Source organism: Crinia signifera, chromosome 5 (genome assembly GCF_055691185.1).
Source record: "Crinia signifera chromosome 5, ASM5569118v1, whole genome shotgun sequence".
NCBI classification, from domain to species: Eukaryota; Metazoa; Chordata; class Amphibia; order Anura; family Myobatrachidae; genus Crinia; species Crinia signifera.
Window position 1 is genome coordinate 5785907 of NC_139221.1, and position 13644 is coordinate 5799550.

At 51.8% G+C, this 13644-nt stretch overlaps 1 protein-coding gene across 2 annotated transcripts in view; it reads right to left on the reverse strand.

Moving 5' to 3' along the window:
• The window catches only part of LOC146079886 (tubulin delta chain-like), a 46255-nt gene that overhangs the window by 20380 nt on the left and 12231 nt on the right, over nt 1-13644 (reverse strand). For both annotated transcript variants that reach the window (XM_083186569.1, XM_083186570.1), the window contains exon 3: nt 4892-4987. In XM_083186569.1, the coding sequence (XP_083042695.1) occupies nt 4892-4987 (96 nt within the window). The remainder of the gene's footprint in view (nt 1-4891; nt 4988-13644) is intronic.

Genomic DNA, 13644 nt, shown 5'->3' on the forward strand with positions numbered 1-13644 from the left:
TCAGCAATAAATCACATATACCCTAACACATGCCGTCAGTGTACAACTCCCACAGCCCGGCCACCTCAGCAATAAATCACATATACCCTAACACATGCCGTCAGTGTACAGCTGCAACTCCCACAGCCCGGCCGCCTCAGCAATAAATCACACATACCCTAACACAAGCCGTCAGTGTACAACTCCCACAGCCCGGCCACCTTACCAATAAGTCACACATACCCCAACACAAGCCGTCAGTGTACAGCTGCAACTCCCACAGCCCGGCCACCTTACCAATAAGTCACACATACCCCAACACAAGCCGTCAGTGTACAGCTGCAACTCCCACAGCCCGGCCGCCTCAGAAATAAGTCACACATACCCTAACACATGCCATCAGTGTACAACTCCCACAGCCCGGCCGCCTCAGCAATAAGTCACACATACCCTAACACAAGCCGTCAGTGTACAACTCCCACAGCCCGGCCACCTTACCAATAAGTCACACATACCCTAACATAAGCCGTCAGTGTACAACTCCCACAGCCCGGCCACCTCAGCAATAAGTCACATATACCCTAACACAAGCCATCAGTGTACAACTCCCACAGCCCGGCCGCCTCAGCAATAAGTCACACATACCCTAACACAAGCCGTCAGTGTACAGCTCCCACAGCCCGGCCGCCTCAGCAATAAGTCACACATACCCTAACATAAGCCATCAGTGTACAACTCCCACAGCCCGGCCGCCTCAGCAATAAGTCACACATACCCTAACACATGCCGTCAGTGCACAGCTCCCACAGCCCGGCCGCTTCAGCAATAAGTCACACATACCCTAACATAAGCCATCAGTGTACAACTCCCGCAGCCCGGCCACCTTACCAATAAGTCACACATACCCTAACACAAGCCATCAGTGTACAACTCCCACAGCCCGGCCGCCTCAGCAATAAGTCACACATACCCTAACACATGCCGTCAGTGTACAACTCCCACAGCCCGGCCGCTTCAGCAATAAGTCACACATACCCTAACATAAGCCATCAGTGTACAACTCCCGCAGCCCGGCCGCCTCAGCAATAAGTCACACATACCCTAACATAAGCCGTCAGTGTACAACTCCCACAGCCCGGCCGCCTCAGCAATAAGTCACACATACCCTAACACAAGCCGTCAGTGTACAACTCCCACAGCCCGGCCGCCTCAGCAATAAGTCACACATACCCTAACACAAGCCGTCAGTGTACAACTCCCACAGCCCGGCCGCCTCAGAAATAAGTCACACATACCCTAACACATGCCATCAGTGTACAACTCCCACAGCCCGGCCGCCTCAGAAATAAGTCACACATACCCTAACACAAGCCGTCAGTGTACAACTCCCACAGCCCGGCCGCCTCAGCAATAAGTCACACATACCCTAACATAAGCCGTCAGTGTACAACTCCCACAGCCCGGCCGCCTCAGCAATAAGTCACACATACCCTAACATAAGCCGTCAGTGTACAACTCCCACAGCCCGGCCGCCTCAGCAATAAGTCACACATACCCTAACACAAGCCGTCAGTGTACAACTCCCACAGCCCGGCCGCCTCAGCAATAAGTCACACATACCCTAACACAAGCCGTCAGTGTACAACTCCCACAGCCCGGCCACCTTACCAATAAGTCACACATACCCTAACACATGCCGTCAGTGCACAGCTCCCACAGCCCGGCCGCCTCAGCAATAAGTCACACATACCCTAACATAAGCCATCAGTGTACAACTCCCACAGCCCGGCCACCTTACCAATAAGTCACACATACCCTAACACATGCCGTCAGTGCACAGCTCCCACAGCCCGGCCGCCTCAGCAATAAGTCACACATACCCTAACACATGCCGTCAGTGTACAACTCCCACAGCCCGGCCGCCTCAGCAATAAGTCACACATACCCTAACACATGCCGTCAGTGCACAGCTCCCACAGCCCGGCCGCCTCAGCAATAAGTCACACATACCCTAACATAAGCCGTCAGTGTACAACTCCCACAGCCCGGCCGCCTCAGCAATAAGTCACACATACCCTAACACAAGCCGTCAGTGTACAACTCCCACAGCCCGGCCGCCTCAGCAATAAGTCACACATACCCTAACACAAGCCGTCAGTGTACAACTCCCACAGCCGGGCCGCCTCAGCAATAAGTCACACATACCCAACAAAAGCCGTCAGTGTACAACTCCCACAGCCCGGCCACCTCAGCAATAAGTCACACATACCCTAACATAAGCCGTCAGTGTACAGCTGCAACTCCCACAGCCCGGCCGCCTCAGCAATAAGTCACACATACCCTAACACATGCCATCAGTGTACAACTCCCACAGCCCGGCCGCCTCAGCAATAAGTCACACATACCCTAACATAAGCCGTCAGTGTACAACTCCCGCAGCCCGGCCGCCTCAGCAATAAGTCACACATACCCCAACACAAGCCGTCAGTGTACAACTCCCACAGCCCGGCCGCCTCAGCAATAAGTCACACATACTCCAACACATGCCGTCAGTGTACAGCTGCAACTCCCGCAGCCCGGCCGCCTCAGCAATAAGTCACACATACCCTAACACATGCCGTCAGTGTACAACTCCCACAGCCCGGCCGCCTCAGAAATAAGTCACACATACCCTAACACATGCCATCAGTGTACAACTCCCACAGCCCGGCCGCCTCAGAAATAAGTCACACATACCCTAACACAAGCCATCAGTGTACAACTCCCACAGCCCGGCCGCCTCAGAAATAAGTCACACATACCCTAACACAAGCCGTCAGTGTACAACTCCCACAGCCCGGCCGCCTCAGCAATAAGTCACACATACCCTAACATAAGCCGTCAGTGTACAACTCCCACAGCCCGGCCGCCTCAGCAATAAGTCACACATACCCTAACATAAGCCGTCAGTGTACAACTCCCACAGCCCGGCCGCCTCAGCAATAAGTCACACATACCCTAACACAAGCCGTCAGTGTACAACTCCCACAGCCCGGCCGCCTCAGCAATAAGTCACACATACCCTAACACAAGCCGTCAGTGTACAACTCCCACAGCCCGGCCACCTTACCAATAAGTCACACATACCCTAACACATGCCGTCAGTGCACAGCTCCCACAGCCCGGCCGCCTCAGCAATAAGTCACACATACCCTAACATAAGCCATCAGTGTACAACTCCCACAGCCCGGCCACCTTACCAATAAGTCACACATACCCTAACACATGCCGTCAGTGCACAGCTCCCACAGCCCGGCCGCCTCAGCAATAAGTCACACATACCCTAACACATGCCGTCAGTGTACAACTCCCACAGCCCGGCCGCCTCAGCAATAAGTCACACATACCCTAACACATGCCGTCAGTGCACAGCTCCCACAGCCCGGCCGCCTCAGCAATAAGTCACACATACCCTAACATAAGCCGTCAGTGTACAACTCCCACAGCCCGGCCGCCTCAGCAATAAGTCACACATACCCTAACACAAGCCGTCAGTGTACAACTCCCACAGCCCGGCCGCCTCAGCAATAAGTCACACATACCCTAACACAAGCCGTCAGTGTACAACTCCCACAGCCGGGCCGCCTCAGCAATAAGTCACACATACCCAACAAAAGCCGTCAGTGTACAACTCCCACAGCCCGGCCACCTCAGCAATAAGTCACACATACCCTAACATAAGCCGTCAGTGTACAGCTGCAACTCCCACAGCCCGGCCGCCTCAGCAATAAGTCACACATACCCTAACACATGCCATCAGTGTACAACTCCCACAGCCCGGCCGCCTCAGCAATAAGTCACACATACCCTAACATAAGCCGTCAGTGTACAACTCCCGCAGCCCGGCCGCCTCAGCAATAAGTCACACATACCCCAACACAAGCCGTCAGTGTACAACTCCCACAGCCCGGCCGCCTCAGCAATAAGTCACACATACCCCAACACATGCCGTCAGTGTACAACTCCCACAGCCCGGCCACCTTACCAATAAGTCACACATACCCCAACACATGCCGTCAGTGTACAGCTGCAACTCCCGCAGCCCGGCCGCCTCAGCAATAAGTCACACATACCCCAACACATGCCGTCAGTGTACAACTCCCACAGCCCGGCCACCTTACCAATAAGTCACACATACCCCAACACATGCCGTCAGTGTACAGCTGCAACTCCCGCAGCCCGGCCGCCTCAGCAATAAGTCACACATACCCTAACACAAGCCGTCAGTGTACAACTCCCACAGCCCGGCTGCCTCACCAATAAGTCACACATACCCTAACACAAGCCGTCAGTGTACAACTCCCACAGCCCCACCGCCTCAGCAATAAGTCACACATACCCCAACACAAGCCGTCAGTGTACAACTCCCACAGCCCGGCCGCCTCAGCAATAAGTCACACATACCCTAACACAAGCCGTCAGTGTACAACTCCCGCAGCCCGGCCGCCTCACCAATAAGTCACACATACCCTAACACCCTGACTGGATACTGTGGGGCCGATTCAGGCCCGAATTTGGCCGCTGGCCGATAGTTTGGGGACTGTGCATGCACGCTGGCAGGGGGTGGGTGTGTCTGGATTGATCCCCAGCGTTTCATGGGTGTGCCCACAAAACGCAGGCATGCTTAAGCCAACTAGGGGCAGACGCATAATGTCGACACCCGTCCGGAAGCCCCTGATGTTACATCTGCCCCCCCTGCAGTGCTCATGGTTTTGTCCATTTGAGAAGGAATTCACCTTTGCAAGTGAACCAGAATAAGGGCCATACAGGGAAGATCTAACACATCTGTGGGTTTAGGGATAATTACAGATGAGGTCTTGTATACAGGAGACAGAGATGGCGGTGTGCGTGGTCGGCGCAGACTGTAACTCACCCTTTCTTCACCTGCTGCCGTAATCGCCAGATCACCTTAGGCTCACTGTCTACACAGATGGCGTTAATCAGCCCGTCGCGGGAGAAGTATGGATACCTGCGGACAAGAGGATGTGACCGTGACACAACGGAAGTCATCCCTGTATGCGTGAGGTCCCCATGCACCAGTGCGAACTGGGCTCTTTTCAACCCATTCCAACACATACTGTAGGGACGATCAATTTAGATAAAAGGTGTCAAATCGCATGGGAGTACTGCAATATAGATGTATAACATGGGAGTACTGCAATATAGATGTATAACATGGGAGTACTGCAATATAGATGTATAACATGTGAGTACTGCAATATAGATGTATAACATGTGAGTACTGCAATATAGATGTATAACATGGGAGTACTGCAATATAGATGTATAACATGGGAGTACTGCAATATAGATGTATAGCATGGGAGTACTGCAATATAGATGTATAACATGGGAGTACTGCAATATAGATGTATAACATGGGAGTACTGCAATATAGATGTATAACATGGGAGTACTGCAATACAGATGTATAACATGGGAGTACTGCAATACAGATGTATAACATGTGAGTACTGCAATATAGATGTATAACATGGGAGTACTGCAATATAGATGTATAACATGTGAGTACTGCAATATAGATGTATAACATGTGAGTACTGCAATATAGATGTATAACATGGGAGTACTGCAATATAGATGTATAACATGGGAGTACTGCAATACAGATGTATAACATGTGAGTACTGCAATATAGATGTATAACATGTGAGTACTGCAATACAGATGTATAACATGTGAGTACTGCAATATAGATGTAGAACATGTGAGTACTGCAATATAGATGTATAACATGGGAGTACTGCAATATAGATGTATAACATGGGAGTACTGCAATACAGATGTATAACATGTGAGTACTGCAATACAGATGTATAACATGGGAGTACTGCAATATAGATGTATAACATGGGAGTACTGCAATATAGATGTATAACATGTGAGTACTGCAATACAGATGTATAACATGGGAGTACTGCAATATAGATGTATAACATGGGAGTACTGCAATATAGATGTATAACATGGGAGTACTGCAATATAGATGTATAACATGGGAGTACTGCAATATAGAGGTATAACATGTGAGTACTGCAATATAGATGTATAACATGGGAGAACTGCAATATAGATGTATAACATGGGAGTACTGCAATATAGATGTATAACATGGGAGTACTGCAATATAGATGTATAACATGGGAGTACTGCAATATAGATGTATAACATGGGAGTACTGCAATAATGAGATTTATGTCTTACCTGGTAAATCTCTTTCTTCGAGGACATCAGGGGCCACAGCTTTACTTTGGGTAATAGGAGTGGGAGTGAGCTCCAGCACCCTAGAGGATAACTTTAACTGCCTCCCAGGCAGTCAGGCTCCTCCCCTCCTATACCCCGCCTCCAGGCCACGGACCTCAGTTTTTTAACAAGCCATGGCAGGAGACAGGAGAGAAGGAAGAGAAGCACCACACAGAGACACATTCTGAAACATGTTAGTACCCTCAACAGAGGAGTAATATATATATATAACCAGTGAAACGTAACTTGTAACGTAACTGAAGCAGGCGCGGCAGGGAGGGATCCCTGTGGCCCCTGATGTCCTCGAAGAAAGAGATTTACCAGGTAAGACATAAATCTCATTTTCTCCTTCGGGAGACATCAGGGGCCACAGCTTTACTTTGGGACGTCCTAAAGCAGCCACCTATGGGTGGGGACGCGCCTGCGCCGCAGCCAACACGCTCTGCCCGAAGGCAGAGTCCTGGGAGGCAAAAGTATCAAAAGCGTAAAAACGCACAAAAGTAGCAGCTGACGACCATGTCGCAGCTCTGCAAACTTGCTCAGCTGTAGCACCGCCCCGAACAGCCCAAGACGCTCCCACAGACCTAGTGGAATGTGCCCGGATACCAGCCGGAACCGGGAGAGAGGCACCCAGGTATGCCTGCCGGATGACAGAACGAAGCCAGCGGGCAATAGTCTGTTTAGTGGCCGGCCATCCCCTCTTTTGAAAGCCATACAGCACAAAGAGGGAGTCCGTCTTGCGAAAGGACCGGGAGCGGCGCACATAGATGCGCAGCGCCCGTACAACATCCAAGGATGATTGATCCAAAGATGCATCTGGCCCTTGAAAGGCCGGAACCACGATTTCCTGGTTAACGTGGAAACTGGACACCACTTTTGGTAAGTGAGAAGGGACAGTACGAAGAACCGCCCGGTCATTGTGTAAGACCAGGAAGGGGGACTTACAAGACAGGGCAGACAGATCGGACACCCTCCGAGCTGATGCTATTGCCAACAAGAAAACCGTTTTCCAGGTGAGCCAACACAGGTCCACTGACCGCAAAGGCTCAAACGGTGGTTTCTGGAGTGCAGATAGCACAAGGGAAAGGTCCCACGGAGCAACCGGGGGGACAAAGGGAGGCTGGATACGCAGAACCCCCTGCATGAATGTGCGGACATCCCGCAACAGTGCTAATCGTCGGCGAAACAAGATGGACAAAGCCGAGACTTGAACCTTCAAGGTAGATAAGCGCAATCCAGCCTCTAGGCCCTTCTGTAAGAAGGATAGAATCCGAGCCAGGCGGTAAGACTTAGGATTGAAGTGGCGAGTCCTACACCAAACGAAGTAAGCCCTCCAAACCCGATGATAAGCTCTCGCAGAGGAAGCCTTTCTTGCTCTAAGCATAGTGGAAATTACTCGAGCATTAAACCCCCTAGATCTCAAGAGGGAGGTCTCAACAGCCACCCCGTCAAAGCCAGACGCCTCAGGTCTGGATGCAGACACGGACCCTGAGAGAGAAGGTCCCGACGCAGAGGCAAGCGGATCGGGGGGGCCACCGACAGAGCCTGGAGGTCTGAGAACCAGACTCGTCTGGGCCAATACGGGGCCACGAGGATCAATGTGCCTCCCTCCGCCTTCAGCTTGCGAATCAGTCGCAAGAGGAGGGAGAATGGCGGGAAGGCATACATCAGCCTGAACGGCCACGGAGCGGACAGAGCATCCACCAAGATGGCGGCCGGGTCGCGGGCCCTGGCTCCGTAAGAGGGAACCTTGTGGTTGTGTTGAGAGGCCATCAAGTCCACCTCGGGTAAGCCCCACCGATGTACCAGCATCTGGAAAACCTCCTGATGGAGGGACCATTCGCCGGCATTCAGTGTTTGACGGCTTAGGTAGTCCGCTTCCCAATTCTGGACTCCCGGAATAAAGACCGCCGATAGAGCTGGAATCTTCTTTTCCGCCCACTGAAAGATGCGGGATGTTTCCATCATTGCCGCCCTGCTTCGGGTGCCCCCCTGGTGGTTGATATAAGCCACTGTGGTGGAATTGTCCGACTGGACCTGCACCGGACGACCCCTCAGCCAGGGTTCTGCCAGGCAAAGGGCTCGGAAGACCGCCCTCAGTTCGAGGACATTGATTTGGAGCTTGGCCTCCGATGTAGACCAAAGGCCCTGGAAAGACCTCTGGCAAGTGACCGCTCCCCACCCGCGGAGACTGGCGTCCGTAGTGAGAAGGGTCCACTGATGGATCCAGAATGGGCGTCCCAACGAGAGGTTCTGGTCTAGGAGCCACCACGAAAGAGAGAGATGGGTTGTCGGTGATAAGGTTATCACCTGAGATCGGAGAGAGAGGTAGGATCCCGACCACTTGGAGAGGATCTCCTTCTGAAGGGGGCGGGAATGGAACTGGGCATATTCTGCCATGTCGAAAGTCGACACCATGGAACCCAGTACCTTCATGCAGGCATGTATGGACACCCGTCGAGGATGGAGGAGCCGACGGACTCTGGACTGTAGAATCAGACGACGGTCCTCCGGCAGGTAGATCCTCTGATGGATGGTGTCCAACCTGGCCCCTAGGTGAACCATCGACTGTGCCGGAATCAATGAGGACTTGACCCAATTGATGATCCAGCCGTGTCGCTCCAGAAGCTGTATTACCACCCTCAGGTGGTCCTGGAGGAGTTCTGCAGACGGAGCAAGAAACAACAGGTCGTCCAGATATGGGAGTATCCGGATCCCCTGGTTGCGCAGACTGCTGCCCATTACTGCCATCACCTTTGTGAACACCCGGGGAGCAGTGGATAGACCGAATGGTAGGGCTCGGAACTGGAAATGTTGGTCCAGGATGGCAAAGCGCAGGAACCGCTGGTGTTCTGGGCGAATGGGGATGTGTAAGTACGCATCCTGAATATCCAGGGATGCCATGAAGTCTCCTGGCTGAAGGGCCAGGACAATGGAGCGCAGAGTCTCCATCCTGAATTTTGGGACCCGTACAAACTTGTTTAACTTCTTCAGGTTGAGAATGGGCCTGTAGGAACCGTTTGGTTTCCTGACCAAGAAGAGGCTGGCGTAAAACCCCGAACCCCTTTGGGACAAGGGGACGGGTATGATGACCCCTGTTTGAAGCAAACGTTGGACTGCCAGTTCTAGCGCTTTGCGCTTTTCCGGGTCTGATGGAAGACTCGTGGAAAAGAACGATGTTGGTGGGCGATGCCAAAAAGTTAATGAGTAGCCCCGAGAGACCACCTCCTGAACCCACGCGTCTGTGGTGGATTCCAACCAGATGGGGGAAAACTCCGCCAGGCGACCGCCCACCCTGGGGTCCTCCTGGTGGGGGCCCCCCCCGTCATGCAGCGGGCTTGTCCGCCGGCTTAGGGTCAGGGCGTCTTGTGGCCCAGGGACGTCTGCCCCTAGCACGGGAGGATCTGCCTCCCTGGGAAGATCTGGAGGAGAAGGACTGTCCTCTACCACGGCCCTGAAACCGAAAGGACTGAAAGGCCGGCCGGGGCCGTGTAGTCGGGGTGGATGGTAGGAAGGCAGTCTTTGATGCTGCCACCGTAGCCACCATCCTGTCCAGCTCAGGACCAAACAAGAGGGAACCATCGAATGGAAGGGCTTCCAAGGCCCTCTTCGAATCCGTGTCCGCCTTCCAGGAGCGCAACCAAAGTGATCTGCGAGCAGCCACTGCTGAAGCGGACACCCTGGAGGAGAGAGTAGCGGAATCAAGCGCCGCTTCGCCTAAGTAGAGGGCAGCCTGATGTATCAATTCTATAGTCGGCAGAAGAGTATCTGCTGGGGCCCCCTCAGACACCCCTGTTTTGAGGGCAGCGGTCCATTTAGTTAGAGCCATAGCCACCCAGGCTGACGCCAGGGCCGGCCTGCCCGCTGCCCCTGCCGTGGTGTATATCAGCTTCAGGAAGTTTTCCAACTTCCTATCCGCCGTATCCTTAAGAGACGCTGTAGGTATGGGCAACAAGGAGGCTTTAACCAGTTTTGCCACATGAGCGTCTACCCTGGGGGCTGTCTCCCAGGGGATCCTGTCCTCCTGGGGGAGAGGATAGAGGAAGGAGAAACGTTTGTGAATGATAAACTTCCTATTAGGGACCTCCCAAGCTTCCTTAATGACCGAGTCCAGGTTATCGGACTTGGGAAAGCGACTGAAGGAGCGTTTAGGGCGCTTAAAGATAGGGCCCGACTCCGCAGGCGGGTCAGCCTGGTCGTCTACTAGCAGGACCTTCTTAACCGCTGTAATCAGGCCTGGTACATCAAGGCGAGACGGGGGGTCCTCTCCAACACAGGCATCCCCTATGTCAGCGGCGACGTCAATGGCGTCATCGACTGCCTCCTCCACATAGTCATCATCATCATCGACATCGTCTTGCTCCTCCTCCTCATCGTCAGTATCCTGCCCGAGGAGGGGGCGGAGTGGCGACGGTCTTCTAACTAAAAGCCTGCGTGTATCTGCGGGCAGTGGACCCTCCCCCTGGGCATCCAATGTTGGGGGGGCTGCACTCGCTGCCGATGAGGACGGCATGGACCGCTGGGGCAGCGCAGCCGAGACTTTATCAACTAGCTGCGCCATCATCTGCACAAGGGATGAGGCCCAAGCAGGCTCCTGAGAGGGGGCCGGAGGCGTGGGCAGCGCCTGCGCATTGTAGCAGCCTGCGCATACGCCGTCCTGTACATAGTCCAGGGGAGATAGGCCCGCATTACAGGCTGTGCATGACAGCAATGCTGGGGCGTCCCCCTTTTTGGACTTGCTCTTTGGCATAACTACTGTAAGTACAGGAGGGCTGAGTACAAAAAGACACCAAATACACTACTGCAGCAGCTATTGGGTTAATAAGCACACATATACAGCAAGCATACAGAGGCATACAATGCAAATAGAAAGTCAATGGCACTAGGCTCTTGCAGCAGCTATGGCTGACTGGAGCACTAAATAACTGTGACCTGTGTCCCGCAGGAGAGGTACAGGGGGGACTTGCCCAAGCCTCCTGGCAGTGAAAGAGTGGAACCCCGGGTGGCACTGGAGCTTCTCCGTGTCCCTCCTCACGTGCAGCCAGGCAGACAGGAAGGGATGTCAGTGGCGGGAACTCTCTGTGCGCCAAGCACAGTTCCCTGCCTACTGTCCCCGGGGGAGGGGCTGATGTGGGGGGAGCCTCCTCCCCCTGCTAACAAATGGCCATAGGGAAGGTGTCCACATGCAGCGCTGGTAAAATGGCGGGGATCCGGCGCGCGCCGGGCGGCCCCGCATACCAGCGCTGCTGCCCACAAACTAGTTTCCCTGGTGGTCCAGCGGGACGGGCGGCGAGCCGGCCGACCGCTTGCTAGCACAGCCGGCGGTCACCCCTCGCCGGCTGTAGCAGCCATCTCTATGCGCCTCGCTGCGCTATCGCACACGCTCCCGGCGGGGAGCGTGTCTTACTCACAGTGCCGTCCCGGTTCTCTGAAGCGGGCGCCTGTGGTCCCCGGCGTCCGGCTGTGGCTGTAGGCTCCCCAGTGCCCGGGGGCCGCTGCAGGTCCCCACCCGCGGGTGGCGATGCAGCGCCGGACCCGGGTGTTGGAGCCAGCAGTGCAGGGGTCTATTCAGACCCCCAGCGCTGCTGCTCTGACACTTACAGTGCAAAAAAAAAAAAAAAAATTAAAGTTATGGCTGCTAAATAGCAGCCCCTCTTTTGGGTGCATCTGGCTCCTGCCAGCACCCTAGAAAAACTGAGGTCCGTGGCCTGGAGGCGGGGTATAGGAGGGGAGGAGCCTGACTGCCTGGGAGGCAGTTAAAGTTATCCTCTAGGGTGCTGGAGCTCACTCCCACTCCTATTACCCAAAGTAAAGCTGTGGCCCCTGATGTCTCCCGAAGGAGAAATAGATGTATAACATGGGAGTACTGCAATATAGATGTATAACATGGGAGTACTGCAATATAGATGTATAACATGGGAGTACTGCAATATAGATGTATAACATGGGAGTACTGCAATATAGATGTATAACATGGGAGTACTGCAATATAGATGTATAACATGTGAGTACTGCAATATAGATGTATAACATGGGAGTACTGCAATATAGATGTATAACATGTGAGTACTGCAATATAGATGTATAACATGGGAGAACTGCAATATAGATGTATAACATGTGAGTACTGCAATATAGATGTATAACATGTGAGTACTGCAATATAGATGTATAACATGGGAGTACTGCAATATAGATGTATAACATGTGAGTACTGCAATATAGATGTATAACATGTGAGTACTGCAATATAGATGTATAACATGGGAGTACTGCAATATAGATGTATAACATGTGAGTACTGCAATATAGATGTATAACATGGGAGTACTGCAATATAGATGTATAACATGGGAGTACTGCAATATAGATGTATAACATGTGAGTACTGCAATATAGATGTATAACATGGGAGAACTGCAATATAGATGTATAACATGTGAGTACTGCAATATAGATGTATAACATGGGAGTACTGCAATATAGATGTATAACATGGGAGTACTGCAATATAGATGTATAACATGTGAGTACTGCAATATAGATGTATAACATGGGAGTACTGCAATATAGATGTATAACATGGGAGTACTGCAATATAGATGTATAACATGGGAGTACTGCAATATAGATGTATAACATGGGAGTACTGCAATATAGATGTATAACATGTGAGTACTGCAATATAGATGTATAACATGTGAGTACTGCAATATAGATGTATAACATGGGAGTACTGCAATACAGATGTATAACATGGGAGTACTGCAATACAGATGTATAACATGGGAGTACTGCAATATAGATGTATAACATGTGAGTACTGCAATATAGATGTATAACATGTGAGTACTGCAATATAGATGTATAACATGTGAGTACTGCAATATAGATGTATAACATGGGAGTACTGCAATATAGATGTATAACATGTGAGTACTGCAATATAGATGTATAACATGTGAGTACTGCAATATAGATGTATAACATGGGAGTACTGCAATATAGATGTATAACATGTGAGTACTGCAATATAGATGTATAACATGGGAGTACTGCAATATAGATGTATAACATGTGAGTACTGCAATATAGATGTATAACATGGGAGTACTGCAATATAGATGTATAACATGTGAGTACTGCAATATAGATGTATAACATGGGATAGCCTCCGTCAGGCCGGGCTGGGATTGTACAGGAGTATCTGATGTGATCCTGCCGCCAGGGAAGCAATGGGCAGATCAAGGGAAATGACACTAGTGTATGGGGGCCTTACTATGGGGCCATGTGTACAAACTCACACCACCTTCATACAATGTATAACTCACACCGGTACCCGATATATATCATCTTATTACA